This window comes from Asterias amurensis, chromosome 8, assembly GCF_032118995.1.
Source record: "Asterias amurensis chromosome 8, ASM3211899v1".
In the NCBI taxonomy this organism is placed as follows: Eukaryota; Metazoa; Echinodermata; class Asteroidea; order Forcipulatida; family Asteriidae; genus Asterias; species Asterias amurensis.
In genome coordinates this window covers 23,609,486-23,624,066 of record NC_092655.1, presented here as the reverse complement: position 1 = coordinate 23,624,066, position 14,581 = coordinate 23,609,486, and the positions used below count along the sequence as shown (strand labels likewise).

At 38.4% G+C, this 14,581-nt stretch overlaps 1 protein-coding gene across 3 annotated transcripts in view; it reads left to right on the top strand.

Moving 5' to 3' along the window:
• LOC139940604 (RNA-binding protein 41-like) overlaps window positions 1-14,581 on the top strand; it is a 55,217-nt gene that overhangs the window by 12,613 nt on the left and 28,023 nt on the right. For 2 of the 3 annotated variants that reach the window (XM_071936941.1, XM_071936940.1), the window contains exons 6-8: window positions 127-274; window positions 1,179-1,320; window positions 12,015-14,177. In XM_071936941.1, the coding sequence (XP_071793042.1) occupies window positions 127-274; window positions 1,179-1,270 (240 nt within the window). In that variant the 3' untranslated portion in view covers window positions 1,271-1,320; window positions 12,015-14,177. Of the gene's footprint in view, window positions 1-126; window positions 275-1,178; window positions 1,321-12,014; window positions 14,178-14,581 lie in introns of those variants that run through there. The other variant, XM_071936943.1, reaches the window with a different exon arrangement.

Genomic DNA, 14,581 nt, shown 5'->3' with positions numbered 1-14,581 from the left:
GATGGGTCACATAAATTGAAGATACTGGTCTTTGAAAATCACCGATGTTGTGTACTTTAAATATTTTAAATGTCAAAATTTACAAGAATAATAATGATTACTATGTCTTAATGCGTTTGATTGAAGGTACTGTTTCTAAAGAACCTATCAGCTAAAGTGACTGAAGAGGACTTAGCGTCTGTATTCATGAGCTTCCAGCATCAGGACAAACCAAAGATTGTCTTTAAACTACTGAAGGGAAGAATGAAGGGGCAGGCTTTTGTGACCTTTGCAGGTAATGCTTTAAGTGTTATTTTGATTGCCAGATTCAACCCAATGGACCGATCCGGCCTATCAATCAAACTGTGCGCGTTCACCCATTTGACCAATCACAGCAATGATTGGGGTCGGACAAACTCAGTCATGCGTGCGCGTATGTTTGGCACGTGCGGCAGAACCGTGCAGAATGTCATTGGGAGTGTTCGTACACGTGTCTTGCTCACGTGCGCGGTGGGCGGAGCTTAGTGGAAAGCCGGAACGGTCCATTGGCCTATGTAATGCTTTTAGTTTTGTATAGTTTTACTTTGAGAAGTGCTTATGAAAGGGGTAGACAAATATATTTTATAATTGAACATTTTTATGTGATTGGACCTTGAAATAAAATGCTTTATTGGTAAATGTCTTATGGAAATAATTTATATTGATTGACTGAAATTAAACACAGGTTGCTGTATATGTATATAATTTTTGTTTTACTCATACACCAATGTAAAGCACTGTACATACATGTAAACTCAGTACTTTCCGAAGACCTGTGGAAAAAACCCACCAACAGGCATGAGGCATATTACTTGGGGGGGATTTCAAACCAACGACCTTTGCTACTCTAAAGCAGATGTCTTACCACTATATACCACTGAGGTTGCACAGTAGCTGGAGGCATCTTATCATTTTAACTGAAAATTTTCCTGATATGAGTGAAAAGGCGGTGGGTGAGTGGTTTGTGGGGTGGGGGTTGGGGGTGGGGATATGTGGGATTTGAACCCCCAACCTTTGCATTGCTAGAGCAGATGTCTTATCGCTAAACTACTAAGCTAGCCCTAAGGATGAGATTAGATGTACTGATGTTTTATTTAAAGTTTGTTTAAATCATCAGTATTTTTTTACCACTAACACCTTGGATTTTTATTTTTGTACAGATTCAGAAACAGCGGGTGAAGCGCAATCTCATGTCAATGGTTATCCATTGAGAGGGAAGCCAGTGATCATACAGTATGGAAAGCAAAGGTGATTGAGAAGGGAACCGGCTGATTCAACTCGTAAGACATCTAAAAAGAAAAGGTACTTCTAAATTTTTGTGGTTTGAACAAAGAGAATTTGACTGGAGGGGGACTTGAATGACCTCTGGGTTAATGTATCAGCACTCTACTAACTGAGCTATTCAGCCCTATGTTGTTGGTCTCTGTATTAGTCAATTTCTTTGTTCAGGTTGCTGGTCAAAATCCATATACATGTAACCATTAACTGCCGTTTAGCCAGAGATCACACCCTCACACCTCTGCACGTTCTTTTCACTGCACTTTCTCTGGCTTGGGTTTTATATTAGTTCCTGTACATGTATGCTCTTTGTTTTGTAACAGTTTTATGGCAGGAAGATTACATGCATTGTTATGGTGATGTACCATTACCCTTGTACTCTGGGTTGTAAACCTAAGCTGATTACTCAGCATGGTTTCTAAGGACAGAAGAGATAATATCAAAGTCTTATATAGCGCACGTATCTACCAAACAAGGTACTCAAGACGCTGAGTATATACAAACTCTCAGAAAGATAGGTAATATTCACTGATAGAGATTCACTGATGCAAACCGTTGCTCAAGATGTGTCAAGCACCTCCCATAACTGTAATTTAGACGCTATTTGCCATCAATTCCCAGAAATATGCCATTGAGATGGATTGTCCATTTCTGCAGTTTGCCACCATGAAATTGAGACTTGAGAGTCAGTATCACAAGGAAGGATAAATCTGTTATCGTTTACTTTAATTGAAGGTCTACTAGAAATTATTTAGAGGGAGGTCACACTTAACAGTTTCAGTAATGAAACGCCTCCGTCGTTAACTTTCAAGCAATATTCAGTTTCTAATAGTCTTTGTAACATTCATTAAGATGCCATCCAATCTGTAACCTTATCTTTTGAAACACATTTATGAAATTTTTGAGGTGATTAGCTCCATAAGAAATGAAAGTTGTGTTTTTAACATGCGAATCGAGTAAATCTATTTTGTATATTGGCGTAACGAAACTCACAATCCTATACTTTTTTGACCAAGTAATAAATCATGTCATCGCTGTACCCTGATAGTGGCAATTTGGCGTCCTTGTAATCAGCCAAGCGTGAATAATTGCACTCCGATAACGAGATTTATGTAAGAAAACAGCCTCCCCTTGGACCATTAGTTGCGCACATTTTAATGGATGAAGTCTTAAGGTGTGTGCATGTAGAGCGGTGGGTATGAATAAACCGGATACCCACCGCAGCAAGTGGCCTTTGACAATCACCCCTACTTGAATTGTCTCTTGTCACTACCTGAAGAGTTGCAGACCAGCTATTTGAGTCTCGGATATTCATCAGCGCTAAAATGGAACTTCACCATGAGACTGTAGAGAGGCTTGTATCATTGGGGGAGGGTGGGGGAGGAGCCATAATGCAAGCAATTCACCATAGTAGACAGTATGTGCAGTAGTAAATGGCAATATGGGTATTGAAGCAAGGATTTCCCCGAGGCTTGTAGAAATTTTCTAACAAAATGATGAAAGAAATAGGAAAGGGTCAATGGGTATTGTAGAGGTATAATTGTATTTTACCTATCTTGCAGAAATTTGTTGCAAATTGTGAAAGCAGGAAAGGGTCAATAGGTATTGTAAAGGCAAGATAGTTCCCCAGCCTTTCATTTTTAGCAAATGATGAAAGAAATAGGAAAGGGTTGTTCTTAGGATGGGGAAGAAGCAATATTGCAAGCAGTTTACCATGTACGTACTTAGTAAATGGTAAATGGGGTTTTGTAGAGGTAAGTATTTCCCCCAACCCAGTTGAAATGTGTAGCAATTGTTAAAAGAAATGGAAATGGGTTTTTCTTACCTCCCCATCCACCCCAATAAAATTGCTCCATTGGCAGTTAACCCCATAATCCCAGAGTAAGAGATGTGTATGTAGTGGGAGGTATAGGAGATGGTATGTGTTGTAGTAATGGACTTTACTGATTCCTTAACCAAACTCAATTGAGATGTCAGATGGTTTGAAATTATATAAGCGCTGCAGTGTAAGACAAATAGAGCTCAGCTGGGATGTCTTTGCTCATCCTGCAAAACATCTGAGATGCACAGCCGAGTTGTGTGTTTTCTTTACATTGCCTTAGCATAAAACATTCAAGGTCACATAAAATTAATGGGTTTCTAAAATTCATCAAAATGCACGATAGATGCATTTAGACAAAGATTGTATCACACATTGCTAAACAATTTAAACGATTTTTCCCACATTGTATATGCTTGGCGATTTTTAAAGATAATATCTATATCCTAGGAAAAATATTTGAGTGCATAGGAAATGTATGCGTGTGTTTTAGAACCCCTCTGATGACACAGGTTCTTGTAGCCAGAGTGATTACATTATGCTGGACAGTGAACAATCTTGGACAGTGGTAAGTCTTGACCTGTCCAATCTTCTTCACAGTCATCCGAGACATAATCTATTCATCAGATTGTAATCAATCATAATGTCCATCTTCTATGTATTAAGGAGAGTGCTCTGAGATTTCAAAGTGTGGCTATTACGCCTTGTCCTTCTAGAAGGATGTCTACTGACCTAAGATAAACATGAGATGGGATGTTAGCCTGTGGCGAGTCAAGCCATGATGACAAGTAAGACGCATCGGGTTTGCTCGACTGACCAGAGGTGTCTTTTTGGAATAATTGGCCGGATTGGGTTGCTTTTGACCGAAGACAAAAGTACCCTCTTGTCAGCTTTCTCCACGAGAGATGAGTGGATCGCAATCGCTACTGACTTGTACAATCATTACTGTTAATTTGACTTTTGTGTAAAATTACTACTTGTGTAATAACATTTTTAATATGTGTCTTTTTGGAATAATTTGACGGATTGGGTTGTGGTTTTGACCGCAGACAAAAGTGCTCCCCTCTGGGCTTTGACCATCAAAGACAGTTTGAGAGATGAGTGGATCTCAATCGCTACTGACTTGTACAGTCATTACTGTTAATTTGACCTTTGTGTGAAATTACTACGTAGGTGTGATAACATCTTTAACCATCTTTTTTGAATACTTTTTGGCCCGACTTTGTTGCGTTTGACCGTAGACAAATGTCCTCTCTCTATGCTTTGACCACCAAATTAAGGATGAGTGTATCTAAATGACTACTGACTAGTACAGTCACACTGTAAGACTTTTGTGTGAAATAATATCATCTGTGATCAAATTTTTAACAGACTGTTCAAAATTGAGCATCACCCTAGATTTACTTTGCATGACTTTTATTTGCTAAGCAGAATTTATGAGGGAGCTAGTCATACTGTATACATCCCATGACATTTTGGTGGGTTACCTGTTCCTGCTATAAGTACACTTTTTCAAAGCTTATGAAGCAGCACCTGTATTGAAGTACTATACTCTAAGTTCATGGCTGCAGCAATAAACACCTTTGATTACTAGATTGATATTCACTATAGCTGCCTAAAAGATTGCATACTAATGTACCCAGGGAATTGAAAAAGAACAAGGAATGGTTCAAGTAAGCCAAGTGACCATGGATAAGAACATGGGGAAGATGTTGAGATCTCATGATAACTAACCCATAGCACTTCTTGAGCTTTGAAAGCAGTAAGCAAATAGCCAACAATGATAATTTGTTTTTTCTGTGGCTGTAAATATTTCTTTTACAAAGCAGGAGATTTCCATGCTGCGTAGTTTGATGGTTGTTTTGTTTGTTTATTTTGTTTGTTGTTGTTGATGTGTTGTATAACTTTCAAGTTATGACTTTCAATAAGAATTTTCATACATCTATTTTGTATGGTAAGATTGGCAATTTTGGCTGACAAATTACCCTTTCCCCCGCCCTTGTGTAATTAATCTCTGCACTTTCTCCCTCCCTCTTGGTCTAATTAATCACTGTTCCCATTGAGTATCTGGGTCATCCCTATCTTGTGTTTTTTGCCCTTTCAGTTAAGCAAGACAAATCCGATGGTTGATGGGAAGGAGTTATCTTCCTTCAACTTTGTTTTTATATGTGGCATTATTCACGAGAATAAGTGTTAACACACCCACGCTGTATTTCAACACACTGAGATGAATTTTTTTTTGCTGAAAGGGTTTCAGCCAAATTGAACCTATAATCATAAACTGCTTAAATTTTGTGTGACTTTTGACATTTAAAACTTGTCTCAACTACTTAAATATCTCTTTTTTTCTTATCAGCCAAAGGGGATTAAGATTAGTATTACATAACACCAGAAGACCATTTTAACATCACGTGTTTACTAAAGAGCCAGATCGTGGACTTCCTACAGTCATGATTTGTACACAGCTCAAAATTTAATCTGATATTGCCATAAAATATAATGTTTATTCACTTATGAAGATTACACTGTTTGATTTTCAAACTGTTGAGGTGAAGAAAGTTGGCACATCTCAAAACTTGTACAGCTCTTGAATTAATGTGGAAATGGTAACACAAAGTGTGAATTTGCCAATTTTGACTCTGTAGTATCTTGTCTGGCAGGAAGGCACTTAAGTGTAAATTGGCACTACTTTTGTAAATTAATTGCTATACTAATCCTAGACAAGTAGACCCGATGGTCGTTTTTGTCTTAACCTTTAAATGTGTACACTCTTAAATCTTAACCCACATTTGCTCAGATGTTGTAACCCCAAATAAACATATTCACAGCCAAAAGAAGAAGAAGATGAAAAGGTTGCATTGATATTGAATTGTCTTTAGGCAGTATCACATTTTCTCTTGTAGTATCCGTAGAAGGTGGGGGATGTTGCCTCGTACTTTTAGCTCGACCCCTCAATATTGAATTTATTCAATAACAGTGATTTTAATTGGGGACGATGGAACATCGTCACGTTTCTGCCTTGAGTAGTAAGATCAGTGGCTCTGAGCGCCATGAAAAAGAAAACACAATACAGGGAAAGATAAACATTTGGTTTAGGGGATGAGGGGGGTCCATTTTTGGAACCCGTCGGCAGTGCTTGATGCTATACCTTAAACGGATTTGTCATTTCCCCTTCAAAACCAATTATGCAAATGACGTGACCTTGAGATTTAGGGTTTGAATTATGTAACTTAATGAAAATTCATCGAATCGAGTTGGCCATAACACAACAAAATTCCCCTGTTCGGCAAAATTGTGGCTAGACTTCTGCATCTCAATCAATTGGTCGGTGGTTGGAATCTGAGATGTCTTGTTGCTTTTGGTTGTTATCCCTGTCACACATTGCTACCATCTGGATTATTTGGCCTTCATGATGATGGATGGTGTTCCTGAGTTAAGGTGCTAATTACAACGTTCATTTTGAGGCTTGTTTTCTTTTCTTTCTTGAAACAAACTCTGATTTCAGATAGTGTTTTTTTTTCTTTTTCTGAGGGTACGTTTGAAGTGGTTGTTCTTGGATAGCCCGTTTGCCTTTTTTATAAACTGACAGATTTAATAAAGGTCTTCTCACCCACGTAATTCCAGCAGTTATCTAAGATAGCCATGTCAGCATCTTAATTTATCATCACTGAAAAGAGGGTCCCTGTGGGTTATAGAAAGTATCACGGGGAGCCTTGTTTCCAGAAGACCCTATGGGGACACACCAGTAATGCTTCAAGTCTACCAACTTCATTCAGATCAGTTCAATTTAAATCAACATTTATATCCACATTAGTGAAAATAGGAGAATAAAACAAAAGCAAATTTACAACAATAATATAAGTCAAAGACAATCAATTAATTGAGAAAAAGAATTAATGAAAACAAAAATAGATTTTAAATGAAAATAAAGCAAACCAATGGGGCATTTACAAAAGCCAAATAAGCTTGTTTTAAAATGCCCACTGACAAATACAAAAGAAACAAATTACAGCAAAAACAAAAGCACAAATAAATAATTAAATAATAATAATGGTTTAAACATGCCTGTATGCCAGTTTTTTGAAGGGCGAGGGCACCAAGGCATTTTCTCCTTGGGAAAAAAGGTGGTGCCTTTCATTAGGATATTGAAAATTTATACTGGAGCATTTCAAGGCAATGACCAGGGGCCAATTTCAAAGAGCTGCTTAAGCAAAACATTTGCTTAAGCACGAAAATAGCTTGCTTATTTTACACATGTTACTGGGAAAAAAATTCATGACATATACATTGCTTGTGACTGGTGGTTAGCTGTTGTTTACTTAGCATAACAATTGAGTGGAGTCCTGGCCGGTAATCTGATTTTACTAAGCAAGGATTTTGTTTGCTTAAGCATAATTTTGTGCTTAAGCAGCTCTATGAAATTGGGCCCAGTAGGCATGGAGGCAACCGCCTCGTTGCCTCCCTGGAGTACCAGGCACGATTTAACTCAATGTGTAGTACATTGAACGACAATCAAACCAAAATGAAGGTGGCATAATAACAACAACGACTAGAAGCAGTTTTGAAGAGGGTGACAGATAGAGATCCATTGACTTCTTATTATTTTTATTTATGATATGTGGAAATTGTAAAATATCCTAACGAACATAACTCTATCAATCAGATGCCAAGAAAATTTACTTCAGTTGCTTTGATATCTCCATGGCCTGCGGTATCGTATTCTCAGTGCTCCAGTCATTCACTGTCTAAATAAAAACTCCCTCCGGACGCACTGTTTCATCGCCAGGTATTACTTGATGTGTTGTCATAAATTGTTCATTTGCTGACATTTTAATTTTTCATCAAAGTGCACAATTTCAATGTCCAGTATGCAATAATTCGTTTGATACACCTTGGCGTAAAGGTATCCCACAATGGCTACGAGGGTCATACTTTTCAGCGTCATGGACACCATTTGACAGGAAACTTGTCTGTGTGTATATGATGGTGTGCGATGGTGTCGCACTACACAATATCGATTATTTATTCTCAGATATCATTTTGTGTTTAGATAAACTTACAGCATTCAATATTTTTATTTTGGTAAAAGATTTCCGATGCGTCCATGCTGATTTAATCAGTATTCAACTGGTATCGGGTTCCTATAAAAATATGCTGGACTAAAGTGTGGTTTCCTGCATAAATATATTCTGGACTACTTGATAAATTATTCAGTAATTTAGGAAACACTATACCTCGACCACAAGCCGAGTTTTATCTATTCTAACAGGATAATTATTAAACTAAGAATGGAAGAGTTAAATGGAGATGGAGCATTTTTGTCTGGATATTTTACGAATTTATAGAGGACTATGTATGGCCAGTTAATCAGGAAGTTCTAAGCATCTTGGACGTCGGTGTTTAAAAGAAATTCGAGGCATTTGATATTTTGCTATTTACTACAAAAGTAAGTGTGGTGTAACATGTGCACATCGTGCACCGCATGATATATGTGCTGCGTTCACATGATGAGGTTGTTAGTTTCGGAGTAAATATAGTTAAAGTTGTTCCGTGTGTCTCGTGATCTTTTTCAGCTGCCAGGTGTACGCGTTTGTTTAAGACTGGTCTCCTGTTTTAAACCATCAAAATGTCTACGACACCTAGCAACACGTGAATGTCAATTGATGACTATTTGGCTGTGTTCCTATTGGCTGATACGACTATGGCTTGCCACTGCGTCACTGCGACAGCAATTACCGACAACCGTACATGCTATAGAACACAATCTCAGTTGCAGATTAGTTGATCTGGCGTCATTCACGTCATGATGACGTCAGTGGTGACACATTGTTGTATGTAAGCAAGTTAATTTGATGAGTTGTTCTGATTGTATAACACCCCTCGTGTGACCTTGTTATTAGCTATCTTTATCTGCCCTATACGCAAATGTGCCCCTGCAGTTTTGATTCGATTTGAAATTATGACGAAGGCTTCTTTAAACTGTGTTACAGTTACCTGTAACAGGGTTGACATTATTTAAAATGATCTACGTGCATGCGGTTCGTTATTGTATTACTTGGAAAATAGTATTAGCTGTTTCAAACTGGTCATACCAACCATAAGTACAAATGCCTACTACTTTAAAATGATCCAGTAGAAATTTACAAATTCTTTAGGGGGTGCCCTTCACCAAAGAAAAACTGCATCGGTGCCCCTGTCCTTTCAAAAACGAAACACACAGGCCTGGTGACCAACTGGTGTTTTATTTTTAATCTAGCAGAGAAAACAGACTCTGTACTGCTAGAGGTACAAACGTCAGGACACTAACTATTTGTATTATGTTGTATAACTTTAATGATACGAAAATGACCATCACTCTACTCGTTGTCATAGTTTCTGCAGTTTGATTAACAAGTCATCCACAGCATGACCACTCAGCACAAACCACCCAAGGGTAACCATGAAAAACAAGTGTGTATTAAAAGTGTATTGAGACACTGAGACGGACAGAGAGAAAGAGAGACAAGAAAAGACTTCTTGTTTTTTGCCTTCTAAATGATATTATGCTTCGGTCATCCAGGCCTGTTTAGACAGCTGAAAATGTGCGGAAGCTTAGAGAAAGGTCCCCTCGGAGCACCTGCCGAGTTCCCCGGCTATTGCGTTGCCATTTACTCCTGCTTCTTGTTCCTTGATTTCACTTCTGGAATGAGAAGAATGGTGCCCCGTCACTTGGTTGATGCGCCATAGTTGTTGTCCATGTTTCCTTTTTACGTGTGTCTTATAACTGTCTGAATTGTTAAGTCGGGATACCGTCATCCCGCGCACTCTTAGATCTGTAGTTTATCTCCGTAAATAATGTTCGCGGTGGTTGTTTTTGACAGATTGAATGCGTAGCTGTGACGTATTTCTGGTCTTTATTGATTATCACGATTGTTCTGTTGTAATTGGTTCAATACCTAACATCAGTCTTGTGTAAGATCCATTCTAAATCTATGTACAATAATGGTAATCTGTAAACGTTTGTTATTAAAGGTTATTCTGAAACTTTATATTTATGGAGTGAAGACGATGAACTGAAAACTTTGTTGTTTTTGAGATGCGTGGGATGGGATGCATGCATACCAAACTTACTCGTAAATAGATAACTGTTGGAGGACACCTTTTCATATTTCATTGACACGCCCACAAAGAGACAACAACTGTACAATAACCCACAATAAACTTGATCACGCGTATCCTATTTTGTTTTTAAAGCAATGCAATTGAAAGCTTGGAGAACACTTATAATATTTCCTTAACACAACCTCAAAGAGGCAACAACATGAAACAACACATAACAATATTTGTATCTTCGGACTATTTCCCCGTTTTCATAATTTCTTTTTTTTTAAACCATGGCAAAGGTTAATTTCATCGGGACAAATTTGGAAAAATCCCCCATGTCTATTTCACTCCGTACACGCGACGCTCTTCTCTCGCACGGGGCCAATAGCGTAAAGTCCATTTTGACACACTGTTAAATATCTCAAGGGACTATCTTAAGTGTGCATTAAGACAGGGTCAATCACTTCAAGTGCCAAGAACAACATCCTCCTTCCCCATCATCAGACATCTCTGGATCCCTGTCAAAGGTGTGTCCGGGGCTAAATTAAAGTTTGAACAGTAAAGGCTGCTTCCAGAAAATCTAAGCAAATATCCTTTAGATTCACCTGTGTTTATGTTGGGCTCAATGTAACATGGGATGTTGAACTCCTTATTTTCATTGTCAAGGAAGTAATACGTACATTATTGTTGAAGCAGTGCACACTCTTTCGATAAGATCTTGTTGTTGACCGAGGAGTCCTAAAGGCTGGCAAACTAGAGTCATTTGTGGGGATCAAGACACGTCACAAGTCATTTGGGGTAAAGGTGTAGAAGTAATTGGTCGTGGTGTTTGACATAACGATTGCCCTTTTTTAGAAGTTGACAGACGAGGTGGCGAGGTGGTTGTCAAAACATGGAGGAGGCCTAGATACGTGCTAAGTATAGTCTGAGTTAACTAAACACACTGTAGGTGTTTCCCTCTTCTGAGGTATGACACCTTAAGCCTGACGTACGTGTCAGCGATTACTTCTGATTCTAAGAAGTTATCTCTCTTGACAATACTATCATGTCATCTTTTTGATCAATTGGCAAGTCCAGCAACCACTGTCAGTTAATCTCAGGTGTCTCTTTAGACATCAATTTTTTATGTGACGTTGCTGTCCAATTTGCTCCAGCCTTTCTATCTGTCATTGTACTCTCTCTGACTCTTTTTCTATTGCTGGAAGTTGACGTCTTTTCGTTTCATTTTGAGTGATTTTGGGTTGTGTTTTTTCTAAAAGTTGCAATGGGTTGTTATTTTCAAAGGCAGTGGACACTATTGGTAATTACTCAAAATAATTATTAGCATAAAACTTTACTTGGTAACAAGTAATATGGAGAGGTGGATGGTATAAAACAATGTGAGAAACGGCTCCCTCCAATGTGAGCTAGGTTCCGAGAAAGAAGTAATTTTCCACAAATTTTATTTCGAGACCTCAGATTTCGTTGAAAATTACTTCTTTCTCGAAAACTATGTCACTTCAAAAGGAACCATTTCTCACAATGTTTTATACTAGCAACCTCTCTCCATTGCTTGTTACTATAAAGTAAGGTTGTATGCTGATAATTATTTTGAGTAGTTACCAATAGTGTCCACTGCCTTTGAGTTCAACTAAGAAAGGTTTGCGTTAACACCATGCGGATATCTCTTTTGAGATAGTGTTCTTTTCAGAAGAGATATTCACATGGTCTTACAGCAAACCTCTCTTTGGTTGACAGATTCTATTGCATGCATGAGACAGATTTTTAGATTTTTTTTTTTTTATCAGTGTTCTTTTGTTATTGTTTTTTTTTTTAGGGCATCGCGCATTTTGGATTCTGGCTCTAGGACTTTTGGCTCCCCATGGACCATGGATACGCCCTCTAGGGCGAACTTCCTACAACATGAAGTAATATCCTTCAGAGATGAGTGAACTTACATCTCCACAATCAGCGGGGAGAAACTACACATTCATGTTTTTCAAAACAATAAGCGAGTATTTCCATAGGTGCTTCACGTCCAAACAGACATTAAGTGCAACTGGTGCAACACTGTCATCCACTATCAACATCAATGCTGCATATGACTCGAATGTACTTTTACCCAATAACAAAAATGTCACCCTAAAAAGAAACCTCGAAACACTCTCTTCTCTTCAGAGTGGTGCTCCTGCTATAACAACCCCCTTGTCCCTCCGGATGTGCCGTATCCTGTCATAATAAAGGGCGATGTCATCTCTTGGGTCTTGTTCAAGCGCCCTCAACCTTCCTTGAGTTTCCTGCAGTTTACCTAGGATCATACCGTTGACTGGTTGTGTCAAATCAACGGTCGTAGTTTTCTCAATCGATCTCCTGCTCTATTGGACTAGATGAAGTTGTTATTGAAGACTTGATGCCATTGTTGACCCAGTGTCATCTCTCAATCTCTTGCTCAGACGATTGATAACTTCACATCTTTTTAGCGGGGAATGTGATCGGCTTGACATTATAGTTGTTATTCTGTTGTAGGTTATTTTCAGAATCAGTGATGTGTGTGTCTTTTCAACCTACATCGATTCACCTCAGAGCCCCCCTTCCCCTTCTCTTAAATGGATACTCCGAAAGGGTCATTCTTTGTTGGATGGTCTTTTTCTGTTTTGTTCTCGGTTTCCATAAGGTACCATTAGTGAATCAGAAATCACCAATTCTAAGGCCGTGTCCGAATAGACTGTGCAAGTCTCGCGCAGATTTGAACTTCCGGGACCATTGTGGTCCCAACCTTATGGAGTTTTACGTTGGGGAGATTTTGTTTCGTCCATTACTTTAGTTTAATATAGTTTATGACCATAAAAATGACATATGTTGTTAAAAAAGTAATACTAACTAACAACATATATAAAAGTAAAAATAAAGTCAACATAATAACGAAGAAAACCGATATTTAAACTTGACCTCTGGTCAGGTTACTTGTAAAAAACTAAGAATTTGTGCCCATCTCCGATCACGAAACTTACGCAGACGCTTGTTTTGGCCGCGCCGGGTGGAAAGCCTTTTCATTGGTCGCTTAGGCGTCGGCTTCCTCTTTAAAATGCGTCACGCGTTTATCTAACGCCATTGCGACCATCGTGCGTCCGCGTATAAACCAGCTTTCAGTAGTTTCACATTCGGGCGTAGATTTACAAAAGGGGTTTTAAAACATTTTAGATCAAACAAACATCCTTGTCCCAGAGTTTTACTTTTGTCTATACATAGACTTTAACCGATAATTGTGTATTTGGTTAAAAAGCTAAACTAATTTAAACAAGCTCTTATGGGTATTTTTGTTGTTCAGATTCGGCATTAAGAAAAAATTAAAGCAAAGATTTGATTCATAAAAAAATTAAGTTCTTCAGTTGTCGTGTTTTCTCGCTCCGGTGCGCGCGAGACTTGCACAGTCTATTGGCGACTTCGGCTACAGCTACGGTTAGGGCGCGCGCGTCTGGCTATCCTTCAACACTGACAGACGCGCTGATCTAGCCGTAGCTGTAGCCGAAGTCCAATTCGGACACGGCCTAAGTCCAAAACCTGACGTGACTATCCTGTTAGCTCCGATTGCATGTCCAAACTGTAGACGATTGAAAATTGGTATGCTTAGGTCATTTCGGAATTACTTTTTAAGTCATCTTAAAGGTGATGACTTTTGCTAAAATAAATGTATGTATTAAATGAGATAGAAAAACCGAAACGGATAGATAGTGGCGTTGTGAAATTGGAGCTGTTTTTAATAAAAGAGTAAGCATATATCCCATCCTCAGTCGTTTATTAAAAAAGAAATAAATACAGGAAATCCAACATATCTTTTGCTCTGAGCTTCTCAATGATTCTTCATATGATATTTACTATGATCTGATATTAATTACATTTTCTCGAGTTGGGTTTAATGCTGAAATAGAGGATTAATAGCAAGATCCATTTTTTTTCCGGGATGAGGAAAAGTTTGTTCAAAGAGCAGCAAGATGTTGAATAAAATTCCGTTCACGATGTTTGAATGAAAATTAAATTGACTGAGTTGATTGATGAATATATGTAGGCCTTTGTATTTTTTTTAAAGTTTTTTTTTAAATCTATGTTTTTTGTGTGAGTTGGCTTCAAAATGTGATAGGAACTTTTCCGTAGAGGAATAGTACTGGTATAAAGTTCACAATCAGTCAGCTTTCTGGACTTGTCCTCAACTTTGACCCCTTGCACTGACGTCACACTCGGTTACGATCTACCCATGGTCCTCCATTTATTGAGTCACAATGCTGGTAAAGTTGATGGTGCACGTCTAATCATAGCGCGCACAATAAATGTGCCTTGCACGCAAGTGTCATGCGAAACTTACTCCTCAATTTGAGAATTTAGAACGCTAGGTGGCAGCAGACTTAC